We start from the raw sequence: 15693 nt of genomic DNA, 5'->3' as shown, positions 1-15693 counted from the left end.
GTAGACTAGTAGTTGTGCGTTTTTCTCTAACACGAAGTTTGCTCTTGGTTTTGCGACCTGTGACCCATCACAAACCAACTCCATATTTTTACGGTTACAGAACAGTGCTACATCCAATCTAGCCTTGATGTTGTCCTTTGTCTTCCCCTTCACATCCATGACGGTGTTGAAAATGTTCTCAAACATGTTCTTTTCAATGTGCATGACGTCAAGGTTATGGCGGAGAAGATTGGTCTTCCAATAAGGAAGCTCCTAAAAGATACTTTGCTTCATCCAGTTATGGGTCAAACCAAAACCAAGAAACTTCTACTTACTTGATTAGAGACCAAACACAATGTCACCGTACTCTGATACAACATCAAGCAATTCTTCACAGGAAAGACGCGGGGGTGCAACATCCTTTTCAACTCTGCCAACAAAGAAATCATTTCTATTCTTTCTGTACCTGTGATTCGGTGGCAAGAAACCACGGTGATAGTAAAAAAAAAAAGCTTTACCCCTGTTTGTTAGCGTGAATGCCTTGTTGTTCTCTATACAGTATGAACATGCTAGCTTTCCATGCGTGCTCCAACCATAAACCATTCCATAAGCTGGGAAATCATTGATAGTCCACATCAAAGCCGCTCTCATAACAAAATTCTGTTTCCTCGAGATGTCATAAGTCAAAGCTCCAGAGGACCACAACTGCGTCAACTCATCAATCAACAGATGAAGACAAACATCTCTATTCCGCCCCGGACTGCTCGGACCTGGTATTACCATAGATAAAAACATGAACTTCGGCCTCATCCCCGGTGGCAAGTTATAAACCGTCAGGATGACCGGCCAACAAGAATAAGGAGCATCAAATGACCCGAATGGGTTGAATCCATCTGTACACAACCCAAGACACACGTTCCTTGATTCAGCTGAAAAGTGAGGATGCACACTGTTAAAGTGTTTCTAGGCTTCACCGTTAGAAGGATGCACCATCACTCCATCAACCGCATGATGTGATTGGTGCCATGTCATGTGCTCAACAGTCCTTGGTGACATGAATAACCTCTACAGTCTAGGTGTGATTGGGAAAGATCTAAGTTTTTTATATGCCACGAGAGTCTTCCCTCTACCAATTCTGGGTTTGTAACGGGAATGTCCACATGTCATGCACTCGGTCAACTTAGCATTTTCAAGGTAGTATAACATGCAGAAGTTAGGGCGCATGTCAATTTTCTAGTATCCTAAACCAAGGGGTTTCATCATGGATTGGTGCCATGTCATGTGCTCAGCAGTCCTTGGTGACATGAATAACCTCTGCAGTCTAGGTGTGATTGGGAAGGATCTAAGTTTTTTATATGCCACGAGAGTCTTCCCTCTACCAGTTCTGGGTTTGTAACGGGAATGTCCACATGTCATGCACTCGGTCAACTTAGCATTTTCAAGGTAGTATAACATGCAGAAGTTAGGAGACCAATCTTGTCCTTCAGCTTGTGCCTAAATTTTTGCCTTCAAAATGATTTTATCTGACTTGACATCCTTCATAAAAGTTGTATTCCTAGATGTGTAGATGATTTTGGGCTTTTGAATTGCATGATTTTGATATATGAAGCTTAAAATATGCTCATTTGAATCTATAGTGTGAAAGTAGAAAATCCTGTTGCAAGTAGAATTTCAGCTCGATTTTGTAGGTTTGATTAAAGATCCAAATGAATTAGGATTTCTGTTCATGATATCATCCTGGAAAGCTTGATATGTATATTTTAACTTTGATTCAGGCAACATTTATATCCTGAAATTATAATTAAGTGAAAAACCTGTCATAAGAAACAAGATCTAAAACATAAAATACAAAAATTCTTATCTTTTAGCAATTAATTCACAAAAGTCTTTTAGGCATGTCAAACTTATAAAAGTAACTTCCAATAAGCTCAAATAAATTCAAAATACATTAAAAAACATAGTGTAAAAGAATAAAAGCATATATATATAAATTATTTTTTTTGGCACTTGTCACTTTTGTATTACAAACACAAATTGGAAAAACCAGAAGCTGATTGATCAAAATAAGCATCCATGTCTATACCGATACAGTAAAGAATACGTTTATAATGAAAATGAAGTGGTCATAAATTGTCAGAAGCAGTATTGGGTGCTTCAATTCGACACACGATAGACAATTTGAAGCAAATATGATAACTAAAATGAGATACAAATACAGATAGAGCATGAATACACCTATAAATGAACTTTGAAAAGGTAACAAAAGCTTCTTAGGAGCTTAGCCTAGAAATTCACCTCCAGAATTTGCACGTATTTGTAAATCTTGCAGCCAAATCTTCCAAAACAATCCCTTCAAATGCGGCGAAAAATGCTAGCACATGGCTTACGAAGAGTTTCTTTGAAGTAGACAGTGCTTCCATTGCTGCATGTTCTCGAAGAGATCAACCTCCTCAACTGTAATAACAACAACAAAATTAATTAAACAAATCGAGGATAAAATGTAAACAAGAAAAATATATAAAAAAACAACGACTTCCCAAGAACAAACGGGATGTAGGGAATTGAAAATCCAACAAACAGAGATATCAAGAGAACATTCATCAGTAATATATTCATGATATGTTTTACTCTCCTAGGTCAGAATCTTTTGAGTGTAGAACAAATGATGAAAAAATGTTATAAGTAGATTTTTTATAAAGAACAAAGTGAGATTTATAATAAGAAAACAAGTCGCAGAATAGCTGTTAAAATGAGTTCTAATAATATTTTTTCTTTAAACATGAAATCACTCCACAATACTACTATGAGAACTGAACATGTTGAGGAATCTCATCTTTGGCCTACACTCAAAAGACTAGAACACACAAAACAATCAAAGTTGGGAAAACAAAGTGACTAGCAGACATGAATAACAAGAGAAGGAAAAGCATTTTTATTTGAGCTTTACCTGCTCTAGCTGGGTCACAAACATGAATTATAGCCTCAAAATGTTGTTAGCATCAGCCTCCGATTTTGGGTCTTGCATTCTGTCTTCACTTCTAACTCTAAGAACCCTTATCAATATCAAGAATTGTTAATGAAGGTGCCATGAGAGCTTCCGAAATAATAAAGATAAGCATCTCCTTTTCCATGCATGCACAGATCATCACTTCCTTAATTTGATGCCATACTTTAATTATAAGTCTATGTAAGAGTGCAATAAGTGCATTTAACTTTTTTGGTTACTGGGGATCTGCTATTCTGAATTATCTTTACTAATTACTAGATCAGTAGTTGTGCTCTCTGTTTTTCTCCCATAATTTTCATAGCAAATGCCAATAGTTTTCTTGAAATTATATATTTTCAGAATATTTGTTGAGCGGACCCCTACAGGTGTGTGGTCCTTTGGATATAAAATTCACTTTGCGGCTTCTAAAGGCCTTTTGGCCGCCATTGGTGAGGGATCAAAAACTCCGCGTGACATTTTGGTAGAGAGAGGTAATTAAGTAGTTTTCAATACCGAAAATGACTGAACTCCACTTACCTTTTGGTCGGACTTTTACATAGGTATTCTTTTTGGCAGTCGTAAGTTATTTTCACTTGTGACTTGGTTCTTCTACTGCGTGCAAAGTCAACAGTACTGCAAGTCTTGGGTTGTGGGAGAATTTTTCAATTTTCAAAAGTTCAAGCTCATTTCCTTTAATTTTATTTGAAGTTCTTTTTTGTGATGAAATCCTGTTTTTATGGAAATGATATGTTCACTTTTTATTAAGGTTCGCGGAGAGATTATCTATAAAATATACTTTTAGAGTAAAATTTACTCTAAAAAGTGACTTCATTAAGAGCACATTTGTAATTGCTCGTCAACATAATATATGCATGCATGTGAGCTTTCGCAATTTTATTTCAGAATACAAAAGAAAAGGTAACCTCTGTGTTCATGGCAAGCTTTTAATTACCTTTCCCTCCTCCATATCCCTCCCCATAACCAGACCCGCTGCCATAACCTGAGCCAGAGCCGGAGCCGGATCCTCCACCCCCACCACCACCTCCTCCTCCTCCTCCTCCACTTCCTTTCCCACCCTTGCCACCGCCACTCCCGCTTCCACTTCCACTTCCACTTCCACTTCCATAGCCTGACCCACTTCCAGATCCAGAGCCCTGACCGCCGCCGCCACCACCTCCACTGCCGCCACCACCACCACCACCTTCACCACCACCTATCCCACTACCAGAACCATAGCCTGAGCCGCTACCAGACCCATAGCCAGAACCTGACCCATTGCCTCCACCAATGCCACCACCTCCACCTCCGCCACTGCCTCCGCCTCCACCTCCTCCACGACCACCAGCACCATATCCTTCACCGCTCCCGGATCCAGACCCAGAACCATAACCTGACCCAAGTCCTGATCCAGAACCACCACCACCACCTCCTCCCTGCCCTCCACCTCCACCTCCACTGATTGCCTGCAGTGTCCTAGCAGCAAGGGTGAGGTCTACAATAAGCAAGACCAGGAAAGCAGTCCCTAACACTCTTGGACTTGCCATTTCCAGATTATACTCTCACGGCTCAATGTATCTGTATGTTTATGCGTGTCACTCGCTATATGAGAAACCAGTATGTTACTGGAAATGCTTGAAGTGGTAACCCTATATATAGGCATTTGAAAGGTAACAAGACAAGGTTTTTGAAGAGTGAGGCATTAATTGTAAAGGTAATTACGAGACACGGTTTTTGAAATGCTTCTTAAATTCCCAGTACCTCTCACTTGGTGATCTTGAATATTATAGAAAGGAACGTGTGCTTTGGGTTTCTCATTTAGTGGAGGGCGTCGGTGGTGGGGTGGTGGTACTGTGGAGGACTGTCTGTTTCTGTCTATATGCAATACAATACAAGCTTTATCCCCACCTTTTCTTTTTTGACTTTGAAGTATCTTATAATAATTGACTTCGGCAATGGAACTAATAGCATGCATTTCCCACTCTTTATCATTCTGTTCATATTTGAATTTTGAACTCCATTTTTGAGCACACACGTATTAATTTTCCATGTACTGGTAGCTGTCCTGCGGTGATTTATGCTAACGATTGTCTCCTTAAGCATAAGTTTATCCGCTAACGGTAGTGATTTATGCACACAGATATCTGTCTACTCTGCGTGTATGCTAACAATGGGCCAAGCTTGCACAACAAACTGGGTTGTAATTCAGTCAATATTTCTTATTTCTGTTACACTTGGAATTAAATTTATTTTCCCACAATATTTCCATCATTGAATATAAATAGATCTGTGCTTAAAAACCGTGTTCGAATGTCTGACTTATATTTCAAAACCTTGGAGCCTGTTCTGGTGTATGAAAGCACACCATCCTTGCATCACTGCTAGCAGAATGTTAGGCCATCTGCGTGGTTGATATACTGAACAGTCTTCTACTGCTGCACAGATTGAATTTCAGTTCCACATGCACAGATCATCACTTCCTTCAATGGCGTGCTTTAATAAGTCTATGTAAGAGTTCAAGAACATTTAACTTTTTTGGTTATCGGGGATCTGCTATTCTGAATTATCTTTACTAATTAATAGAGTGGTTGTGCCTTGAAACATATCCTCTTTTTTTTCTTCCACATTGTTTCTTGAACAAAACGTGTTAATAGCAAATGCCAATAGTTTTCTACTTTGGTGCGCTTGTTGATGATGGACGGAATGTTTTTTCAATATTTAAACTCACAACACTAATTTTCCCGACCTGCTCACAACAAAAGTCATCATTCAAAAAAACTCTCGTCGGTAGTTTGCGGTATATCAGTAATAATTTTACAGATATATTTATTGACAAACTAAGTGTGCAATAATTAAATAAATTATCAGCTTCATTTCATCAAGATTTGCATAGATAAATATAAAATATCACCGTATTATGAATGTGTTAGAAGAGAAACTATTGTATTATTAATGTATTGACTTATCATGTGTAGTATGCTATACCGTAACACATGTATTATTCTAATTATATAAATAGCAGAGGTGACTATTTTATTAGGTTAAGCCTCTCTTGTTTCAACTTGGTATCAAAGCCAATTTTTCTTAATAGATTTATTCTTCAAACGGCAGCCCCTCTACTGCTTCTCTACAACAAAATCGTCCATCAGCTAATTATTGTCTATTGCTACTCCTCCATCAGCTAATTATTCTTCAAACGGCAGCCCCTCTAATTATTTCTATTGCTACTGCTTCAGCAACGATACTGCCCTTCTCCGCTTGATCCATCAGCAACGATACTGCTTCTCTGCAACGCTGACTTTCTGCCTCACGATCAGCGTGTTAATTACTTGCTTCATTGTCCTACTGTTTCTGTTGGTAATTACTGCGTTGTACTACTATTTATTAGCCTCACGATCTGCGTTCTTTTGCTGTTTCTTTGCTACTTCTCTAGAGTCAGCTTCTGTTTTTTTTTTTCTACTCATTTTCTGCAATATGGATCCTTCGGTTTTTGTTGCATCTGGCACCACTGGCAACCCTTCTTCTCCCTACACCAGTGTCAGTGCTTCTTCTCCCAACATCAATGCAGTCATGCTTCCCTCTGCTGCGACAACAACTATTATTCTCCTTTTAAATACACAGCAGGTCATCAACCTTGAACTCACCAATTTCAATTATCTATTTTGGCGTATGCAGATGAAGCAATATCTGATTAGCCAAGGGGTGTTCTTGTTTGTCAATGGATCGCATTCCTGCCCTTCTCCGCTTGATTTGTCCAATCACTCTACTGCAGCCTCTGCCAATATTAGTTCTGGTCCTTCCCAAGCATTTCTCACATGGAAACAACAAGATTAACTCATACTCAGTGCTCTACTCTCATCCCTCTCCATTGATGTTCTTCACCTTGTGGTGGACTGCCCAACTTTGGCAAGTGTTTGGAGCACCCAAGAACGTGCCCTTTGCCTCTCAATCCAACTTTAGGATTATGCAATTACATGGCTCTCTCCAGGATCTTCGTCAAGGTGATGATACTGTCACTCTCTACCTGCAGAAAGCTAAGGGTTTATTTGACAAACTAGCTGTAGCAGGCAAACCTATCTGTCTCACTGACTTCAATCTCTATGTTTTTCAGGGCCTTCGCGATGAATTTGGAGATTTGGTTACTAGTCTGTCGACCAAAGCTGAGCCTCTTATGTACTCTAAGCTCCATAGTCACTTGTCTACATATGGATTTTTACACGGGAGTTCTCTTCAATCCATTCCAGCTATTGCACCGTTGCTGCCTACACCCTCACACCCTCCCTCTGCATATGCTGCACAACGTGCCTTCACTGGATTTAATGGTAGTGGCTCCTCTTCTCATCAGGGCAAAGGAAGAAGATGAGGCTAGAAAGGTAACTCTCGCAGCAATTATAACAAGTACCTTGGCCAGCCTTACCGTGGAAATAGTGGGAGCTCCTCTTGGCAGAACACCAGGAGCTACAACAACAGCAGAAACAAGGAGGGCAACACAAGTGGTCTCGGTAGATTAGATGCCAACTTGCAGCAACATCGAACACTCTGCACAACAATGCTCTCAGCTTGTGCATCATGGGAATCAAGCCTCGGCCAACCTCTCCTTTAGTAATGCTTCAGCAGTAAATCCTGTCACTTGGTTCCCCGATACAGGTGCGAATCAACATGTTACTCCAGACATTGCCGGTATGACACATGCAAACCCTTATCTTGATAATGATCAATTGTATGTTGGTGATGGTAAGGGACTTATTATATCTAATACAACTCATAAAATTATGCATACTCCGAAACGAACCTTTACTGTGTCTAATATTGTACATGTTCCAAAAATTAAGAAAAGACTCTTATCTGTTCAACAATTTTGTCGTGAAAATTGTGTCTTTTTGAGTTTCACTCTTCTTTTTTCTTTGTCAGGGATCTTGTCAGAACCCATTTTTGGGTTATTCCCCAATTCACATTTTTTTTTCTCTATTAAAAAAATACAAAAAAATAAAAACTATTATCAAAAAAATATAACAGTGAAAAGAGGATGCTATAGCGCCCTAAAAATGATTAAAAATTGGTTGAGGAGGTTCAAAATTACAAAGATTAGAATTTGACAGTATTTTATTGACTGATGAGAGCCTTGTTGATAAAGAAAATTCAATTTGAAGAAGAAAAGTCCAAAATCAGATGTTTATGGACTCAATTAAATTTTATTGAAGGTTTTATTGAATTTATGAAGGATTTGATTACAAGAAAATTTGATTTTGAAGTCAACTTAGGCTTTAATTGGAAGAAATTAAAGCTTTGGGGTAAAATTATAATTTTTGAGAGTTAATTTGGTCAAAACAGGGGCTTAATTGCATAAATATTGAAGTTTGATGGCCAATTAGGGACTTAATTGAAGAAATTCGAAACCAAGGACCAAACTGGAAAAGGCGCATAAATAGAGTGGCTGTAATTAAACCGAATCAAGGGCCAAATTGAAGAAATTAGAAGTTTATTGCTCAATTGAGAGTCAAATTACATAAATTCAAGACCAAGGACCAAAGTGAAAAAGGCAGCCAACCTCAGGGCCGCTGTTTGCTTTTGGCAGGGATGCAATTGCATTGATTTTTAAATCAAAATTGCAATTGAGGACTCGATTGAACAAATCACAAATTGAGGACTGATTTATACTCTGACATGTTTTTTTGCCGCCTTTTCCTTTTAAATGAAATGGCGTGTTTTGTAAAAAAAGGGCGCCGTTTCATGCATTGTTCATAAAAAAAAAGTCCCAAAACGGTGTCGTTTTGAACAGCACTGCAGACTTTCTTCTTCCCCTGGACATGCAGAGAAACAAGGGAAGGAAGCTGCGTTCCCCTGTATTTTCACTGCCTTTCTTCCTCCTTTTAGTTCAAAAAGACACCGACCAAGGACCCCTCCTTGCCCAAAACTTTCCACGTGTTGGAGGGGCGGCAGCATAGTGGCCACCCCGTCCTCTTTCTCCCCTGTTTTTGCCTATAAAAAGAGGGGAAGCACAAGAGAAAAGAGGTAGAAAAAAAAGAGGGATAGAGAGGAGAGAACCGAGAGAGAAAAAAGATAAAAAAGAACAAGAAGAGAAGAAAAAACAGAAAAAAATAGGGGAAGAAACGGTGAGAACCATCATCGCCGGCACCTCCACCGTCGCCAGCAGCTGCGTCCTGCCACCTCCACTGCCACCAGCAGCACCGTGAGCCACCGCAGGTCAACCTTCTTCCCTCTCCTCCTCCACCTCTTCCTTCTTCTTCTTCTTCTTCTGCATCTTCTTCTCCACTGTTCACATGCAACGTGAACAGTGGAGAAGCCCAATGTTTAATGGGCTGGCAATGCCGACCCAATTAAAAAAAAAATTTCCTTTGTCGAAAAATTGTAATTGTTTTTCGTGTTTTTTTTACTAAATTTTGTTTAGTATTTGGTTGGTATTTTTATACCAAAAAAAATACAAATCCGTTATTCAAATTCCCGGTATTCGTCAAAACTTCCAAAATACAAAAAAAACTTGAAAATAGAAAAAAAAATGTTTTTGTGCATACGACCAAGTGTCTCAAAGCTAAAAATCATATTGTGTTTTTCATACACCAAAAAACAATGTTTTAACATGCATTTTGACTTTAATTACCAGTTTATTAAAGTCAAGAGAACATTGGCTAAAATTTCAAAAACAACAAAAATTTTATTTTGTTTGTCTTTTAGTATCCGAGGTACGACATTACACGTAATACGTATTCAGGATATTAAATTCTTTTTTTCGAATGCTAGAACGGTTAAGTTTTAACCCCATTAAGATAAGAATCTCCTTATTGAGGAGGGATTTTCTTGACCCTTTAAACGGACCAACAATTAGAAAACGCAACCAAAACCTAATATTTTATTAGACAAGAAAACAATGCAGCTTACCTTAGGTAGGGCGTAGTTGGGGTGCTAATACCTTCCCTTTACGCAACCAGTCTCCGTACCCCATCTTTGAGACCAGTTAGGGTTCCTAGTGACCAGAATACTAGGTGGCGACTCTCAATCCATATTTTACTGATAAGAGACAAGAATTCCTTGTCTCTCTATATTTGCCAGATAGACCTTTACAATTTTTCCTTGAGAGTGGTGGACGATCGTCATGACGCCACACACGTGCGACAGATCTCATAACCAAGATAGTTCTTCTTTCCAGTCAGAGTAAAGATGGCCTCTATATCCTTATCGATTTCTTTGCCATGTGTCTTCCCCAGGCTTTTCTGTCCAACTCTATCGATGTTTGGCATCATCGCCTCGATCATCCCAGCTCTCGTGTTCTAAGTCTCTTAGCGTCAAATAAAAAGGTTGTCTGTACTTCTCGTCCTTTAAATTTTCAATGTCAAGCGTGTTCGTTAGGAAAATCATCTCGTCTGTCTTTAGGCCCTACGAGTCATCAAACATTTGCTCCTCTTGAACTTGTTTTTAGTGATGTGTGGGGCCCTACTCCTATGTTATCTTCAGATGGTTTTTGTTATTTTGTTATTTTTATGGATGCACATATGAAATTTATCTGGTTTTATCCTTTTGTCCTCAAATCTGATGTCTTTAATGCGTTTCATCAATTTCAAGTCTTCGTCGAACGACAATTCTCTCAAAAAATTAAATATGTTCAAATTGATTAAGGTGGTGAATATCGTAAATTAAATTCAGTTTGTAAAACCATTGGTATTCATCATCTCCTTATATGCCCACATACGCATGAACAAAATGGTACTGTTAAGTGTCGTCATTGTCACATTGTTGAAACTGGTCTTACCCTTCTTGGATAGTGTAAGGCACCTTTAACATTTTGGACTTATGCTTTTGAAACCTCTGTTTACCCTATTAATCGTATGCTTACACCGGTTTTGCGCAACAAATCTCCTTTTGAATGTCTGCTTCGTCAAGCACCTAATTATGATTTTTTTACATACTTTTGGATGTCTATGTTTACCCTTCCTTCGACCTTATAATGCTCATAAGTTAGATTATCGCTCTACTCCATGTGTGTTCTTAGGCTATAGTTCATCTCATCTAGGGTATTGTTGTCTTGACTTATTGTCTAAGAGTCTCTATGATGCATCCATATTATTCGATAGTTTCACCCACATTTAACTAGTGTTTTGCTTATGTTTTATATATAAAATGTCTTGAAATTCTTTGTTTTATGTTTTGAAGGCACTTTTGGATGAAAAATGCAAAAAGGAGTAAATTGGAGGTAATTGACATATTTGACCTTAAGTCGATGTTTTGTGCAGAGCGTGAGCTCTAGAGGTCGAAATGAAGTGATTCCAGTGGAATTAAAAAGCTAACATCTATACCTTTCTGGAAATCTAAGGCAAGAAATAAAATAAGGAAGAGCATGGAAATCGCAGCCTTCAAAGTCAAATCTCGCAATCTGCTAGTGTTGACCTTTGGTCATTCCAACTTGAATATCTGGAGCTACAAAAGTCCAATTGATGCAAACTTAATTTTGTTGGATTTCTGACTCAAAGGCCTATCAACTCTCCATATTTAAGTCAAAAAATATTTCATATGAGGGAGATATTATTTTTCAAAGATTACAACTAAATTCTTCCAGCAAACAGGTTTCGTGAAGAAACGAGTCCAAATTATGTTCCGAAGCATCTAAACCGACATCCAAGTTTTTATTTCAGCAATTTAGCTCCTCTAAGTCAAAGCTTGAAGATTTCATGCAAGTCTATTTCTCCCTTTTTAGGAAAATAGTTATTGAAGTACTTAAATGTAAACTGTCTACTTAAGGGAGGACTATTTTGTAAAATAAAGATTAGGGTTTCCTAGGATATAAAAAGAATCAGAGAAGAGAAGGGGGGCAGCCAGCCAAGAGGAGAAAAATGCCCCCCTCCTGTAAGAAACCAGAAATCATGCATTCCTCCTTCTTTTTTATTAATTGCTCAACAAACATGCAAGGCTAAACTCGTTTTCTTAGTTGCAAGGACACAGAAACCTTCGGATTTCAAGAACTGTGAGATTTATTTTACCTTTTCTTTTCAGTTTATATGATGAATATGTTTGTTCTCCTATGCTTATTTTTCCTATGATTGTTTATTTTAATTGCTAGAGCGGACTCTAAGTTATTATTGTAGACAATCTATTGCTAAGTTTGATATCAAAACCGGAGTTGTGGTATATGAACTTGTGAAGCAACTGAGTTTAATAATTGTTGCGGATCTACGTTATTAATCTTAGGGAGAACATTCAATCAAATCAAACATAGACCGCAGACAGTTATGTTTTCTTAATTAATCAACTTATCTAGTTCTTAAGGCCGCCATTGAATTAAATTACTAGTGCGGACACTGTGATTGTTTGATGGTTAGGGTTAGTTATACGGTGGATCCGTTAACTAACCAATGTTAAGAAGAGATAAATATTCAGGATATAAATTGATGTTTTGTTTCCATGATCAGTTCTAATTTCTGTAGGTGGATGTGTGCTTGCAACCAAGGTTTGTTCTGTTGATAATTTTCTGATTTTATTAAATTTCGTTTGATAGTTTTATGTTTCTTTTGCTTTAGCATAGATAACGTCCCACCCCCCCCCAAATTGCATATCATCTAGCATAAAAATCTGACTTGAATCTTCCTCGTGGGATCGACCCTTTGCTTGCTCTATACTATCTTATGTGTTGTGTTTGAATCTAGGGTAATTAATTTGTGCGACCGCGACATCGCAACAAATTTTGGCGCCGTTACCGGGGAAGTAATTTTAGTTGATTCTTGTGCTATTATTTTTATTTGCTGTGATTGTTATTTATTTTTCTGAAAAAAAAGAGATGGAATTTTTGCTTGCTGCGGTACTGTCCATTTACGGCAGCGGTACTGTTCAAAACAGATATTTTGGTGGAATTAGGTACCGGCCTTTTGTTTCCTGAAGGAAAACAATGTTCTGAACTCCTTATGGAGGCCAAATTTCTCTATTTTCGAGGGTTTCTAGGCAGTTTTAGTTTTCTAGCGTAAGATTTTCGTTCAATTTGCATTGTTTTCGATCTCTTGTATGGTTGGTTTCTTTTGAGTTTTCTTGATAATTTATGCCTGTAACCCGTTCTACTAACCAGATTCAAGTGCAGGTGGATCTCGAAATAGAAAACACTTTACGTAGGTTACGAAAGGAAGCTCGCGTCAACACCATGGCTGTTGAACGACAACAAACACTCAAGGAGCTTGCTGCTCTTAACGTGGAAAATCAACCATTATGCATCAACATCGACAATAATGTAAACTTCGATCTCAAATCTAGTTTTATACATTTGCTACCAACATTCAATGGTTTTGTAGGTAAAGATCCTCATACTCATCTCAAGGAGTTCCATATGGTTTGTGTTGGCATGAAACCGAATGGAGTTGACGAAGAACATGTTAAGTTGAAAGCTTTCCCTTTCTCTTTAAAAGGGGTAGCAAAGGCATGGTTTTTCTCTATTCTCCCAGGTTCCATTGGAACTTGGAATGCAATGAAGAAGATTTTCCTTGAAAAGTATTTCCCAGCATCTCGAGTTGCCAACATAAGGAAAGAAATATGTGGGATTTGACAATCTCATGGAGAGACACTTTTTGAGTATTGGGAAAGATTTGAGCAACTGTGTATTTAATACCCTCATCATCAAATACCCGATCAGCTGCTCATTCAATATTTCTATGAAGGATTGATGCCTACTGACCATAGTATCATTGATGCTGCAAGTGGAGGGGCATTGGTAGATAAGACACCCGAGGCTGCACGCAAATTGATCTCAAACTTGGCAGCCAACTCGAAATAATTTGGCACGCGTGGAGACTTCGCAAACAAACGAGTAAATGAGGTAAGTATTTCTAACCTTGAAAATAAAGTTAATGATCTTACTTCTCTTGTGCGTTCTTTGGCTTGTGGAAATGTACAGCAGGTGAAAGTTTGTAGCATATGTTCCTTACAAGGACATACCTCAGATATGTGCCCAACAATGCTAGAAGATTACATTGAACATGTTCATGCAGTTGATGGAGGATTCAACGGACAGCCTCAATGTAAACATGATCCCTTTTCCAACACATACAATCCCGAATGGAGAGATCATCCAAACTTATGCTATGGGAACCCACCTCAACAAGGCAATCAAGGTTGACAGTTCCATCCCCATGTATTTCAATCCCAACAGAATTATCAAGCGAGACAGCCCCCTCCATTCACAAACTCCAATGTTATGGGGTCATCATCCAGTGATGATCTTCGTGAGATGATGAAAACTTTGGCATCTAACACTGTGACCTTGCAACAAAATGCCATGTCTTTTCAACAGGAAACAAGGTCAAGTATTCACAACTTGGAGAAGCAAATGGGGCAAGTAGCTTCAAGTGTGGGGAAATTGGAAGCACAAATGAATGGAAAATTGCCCTCCCAAGCATTGAATCCAATAGAGAATGTTAGTGCGATCATGCTGCGAAGTGAGAATGAACTTGAAGCGAAAAGGTTGAAACAAATTGAGATGGAGAAAGAAGAAGAGATAGAAACTGAATTGAGTACAAAGAAGGAACATCCTCCTCCTCCACAAACTAAAACATCGACCAACACTCCAACGGTAACTCCTCACTCAATGAATTCCAGTTTTAAAACAATTCCACCCTTTCCTGTGAGTTCTTCTAGGTCAAAGAAAGAGGACAAAGAAAAAGAGATTTTAGAGGTTTTCAAGAAAGTAGAACTCAACATTCCTTTGCTTGATGCTATCAAGAAAATTCCCAAGTATGCCAAATTCTTGAAGGAGTTGTGTACTACCAAGAGAGCTTTCAAATTGAAAGGTCATCAAATGCTAAGTATGGGTGAAGTTGTATCTGCTGTTGTTTAAAAGAATATGCCTTTGAAGCAAAAAGACCCAGGTGCGTTTACTATCCCATGTGTTATTGGTAATGCTAGTTTCAAAAGGGCCTTGTGCGATTTAGGTGCATCCATTAGTGTTATGCCTAAACATTTTTATGATTCTCTTAGTCTTGAGCCTTTGAATAAAACTAGCTGATGCGGAACAACAAACAAAAGAATTAAAGCCGAGAAAAGAAAGAAGCTTTTAGAGAAGAAGCTGAGAAGAGAAAGCCAAGAAAGAGAAGAAAGGGGATTGGAGATATGCAAAGTCTGCAAATTTTTCATTAATCATCAAAACTCCTTAACATTTAGAAAAGTAGGGTATTTATACTAAAACCCTAACTAGAATAAACGATTGGGCTTATGGCCCACTAAATAAAATATCCAACAATAATTAAATCAAACCCAACAAATAAAGCCAAAATAATAAAACTCAACTAAAAGTTCATATAAATTAAACCCAAAACATAAGGTAAAACCCAATCTCTCAATTGTTTGGGCTATCCTCCATCGTCTATGATCATTCGCACGCATAAATAATATTTCAGGTTTGGTGTCCCCATCAATTCTCCAGGGGTTGGAAGAACTCGACCCCGTCGAGTATAGGCCAAGGCGACTCCAATAACACTCTCAAAGATAAAGATCAAGCTGTTGTGATGTCTCTCTGATAATCCAAGTATAGTTTGAATCTGATCGTCGAGCCCATATACTGGGATTTGCTGAAGTTCACCATCCCTGGTAAAAACAACTTGTGCATTCAAAGTAGCATTAATATGTTCCTTTTGTGCCAAAGATATGGATAATGAGGTAGGGGTATCAAAAGGAGCATTAGGGATAGGCTGTATTTTATAAATATTGAGGTCTTTCATGTTAAAAGTAGAGCTAATATCAAAGTT

At 38.3% G+C, this 15693-nt stretch overlaps 1 protein-coding gene across 2 annotated transcripts in view; it reads right to left on the bottom strand.

Moving 5' to 3' along the window:
* Positions 1–3744: 3744 nt before the first annotated feature.
* Positions 3745–15693, bottom strand: part of LOC18094883 (putative glycine-rich cell wall structural protein 1) — a 56947-nt gene continuing 44998 nt past the window's right edge. Inside the window, exon 2 of one of the 2 annotated variants that reach the window (XM_052452200.1) lies at positions 3745–4286. In XM_052452200.1, coding sequence (XP_052308160.1) covers positions 3910–4286 — 377 coding nt within the window. In that variant the 3' untranslated portion in view covers positions 3745–3909. Of the gene's footprint in view, positions 4694–15693 lie in introns of those variants that run through there. The other variant, XM_024581751.2, reaches the window with a different exon arrangement.

The sequence above is a fragment of the Populus trichocarpa genome, chromosome 1 (assembly GCF_000002775.5).
Source record: "Populus trichocarpa isolate Nisqually-1 chromosome 1, P.trichocarpa_v4.1, whole genome shotgun sequence".
Classification (NCBI taxonomy): Eukaryota; Viridiplantae; Streptophyta; class Magnoliopsida; order Malpighiales; family Salicaceae; genus Populus; species Populus trichocarpa.
The sequence above is the reverse complement of the archived record's forward strand: the minus strand, read 5'-3'. Positions and strand labels throughout refer to the sequence as shown.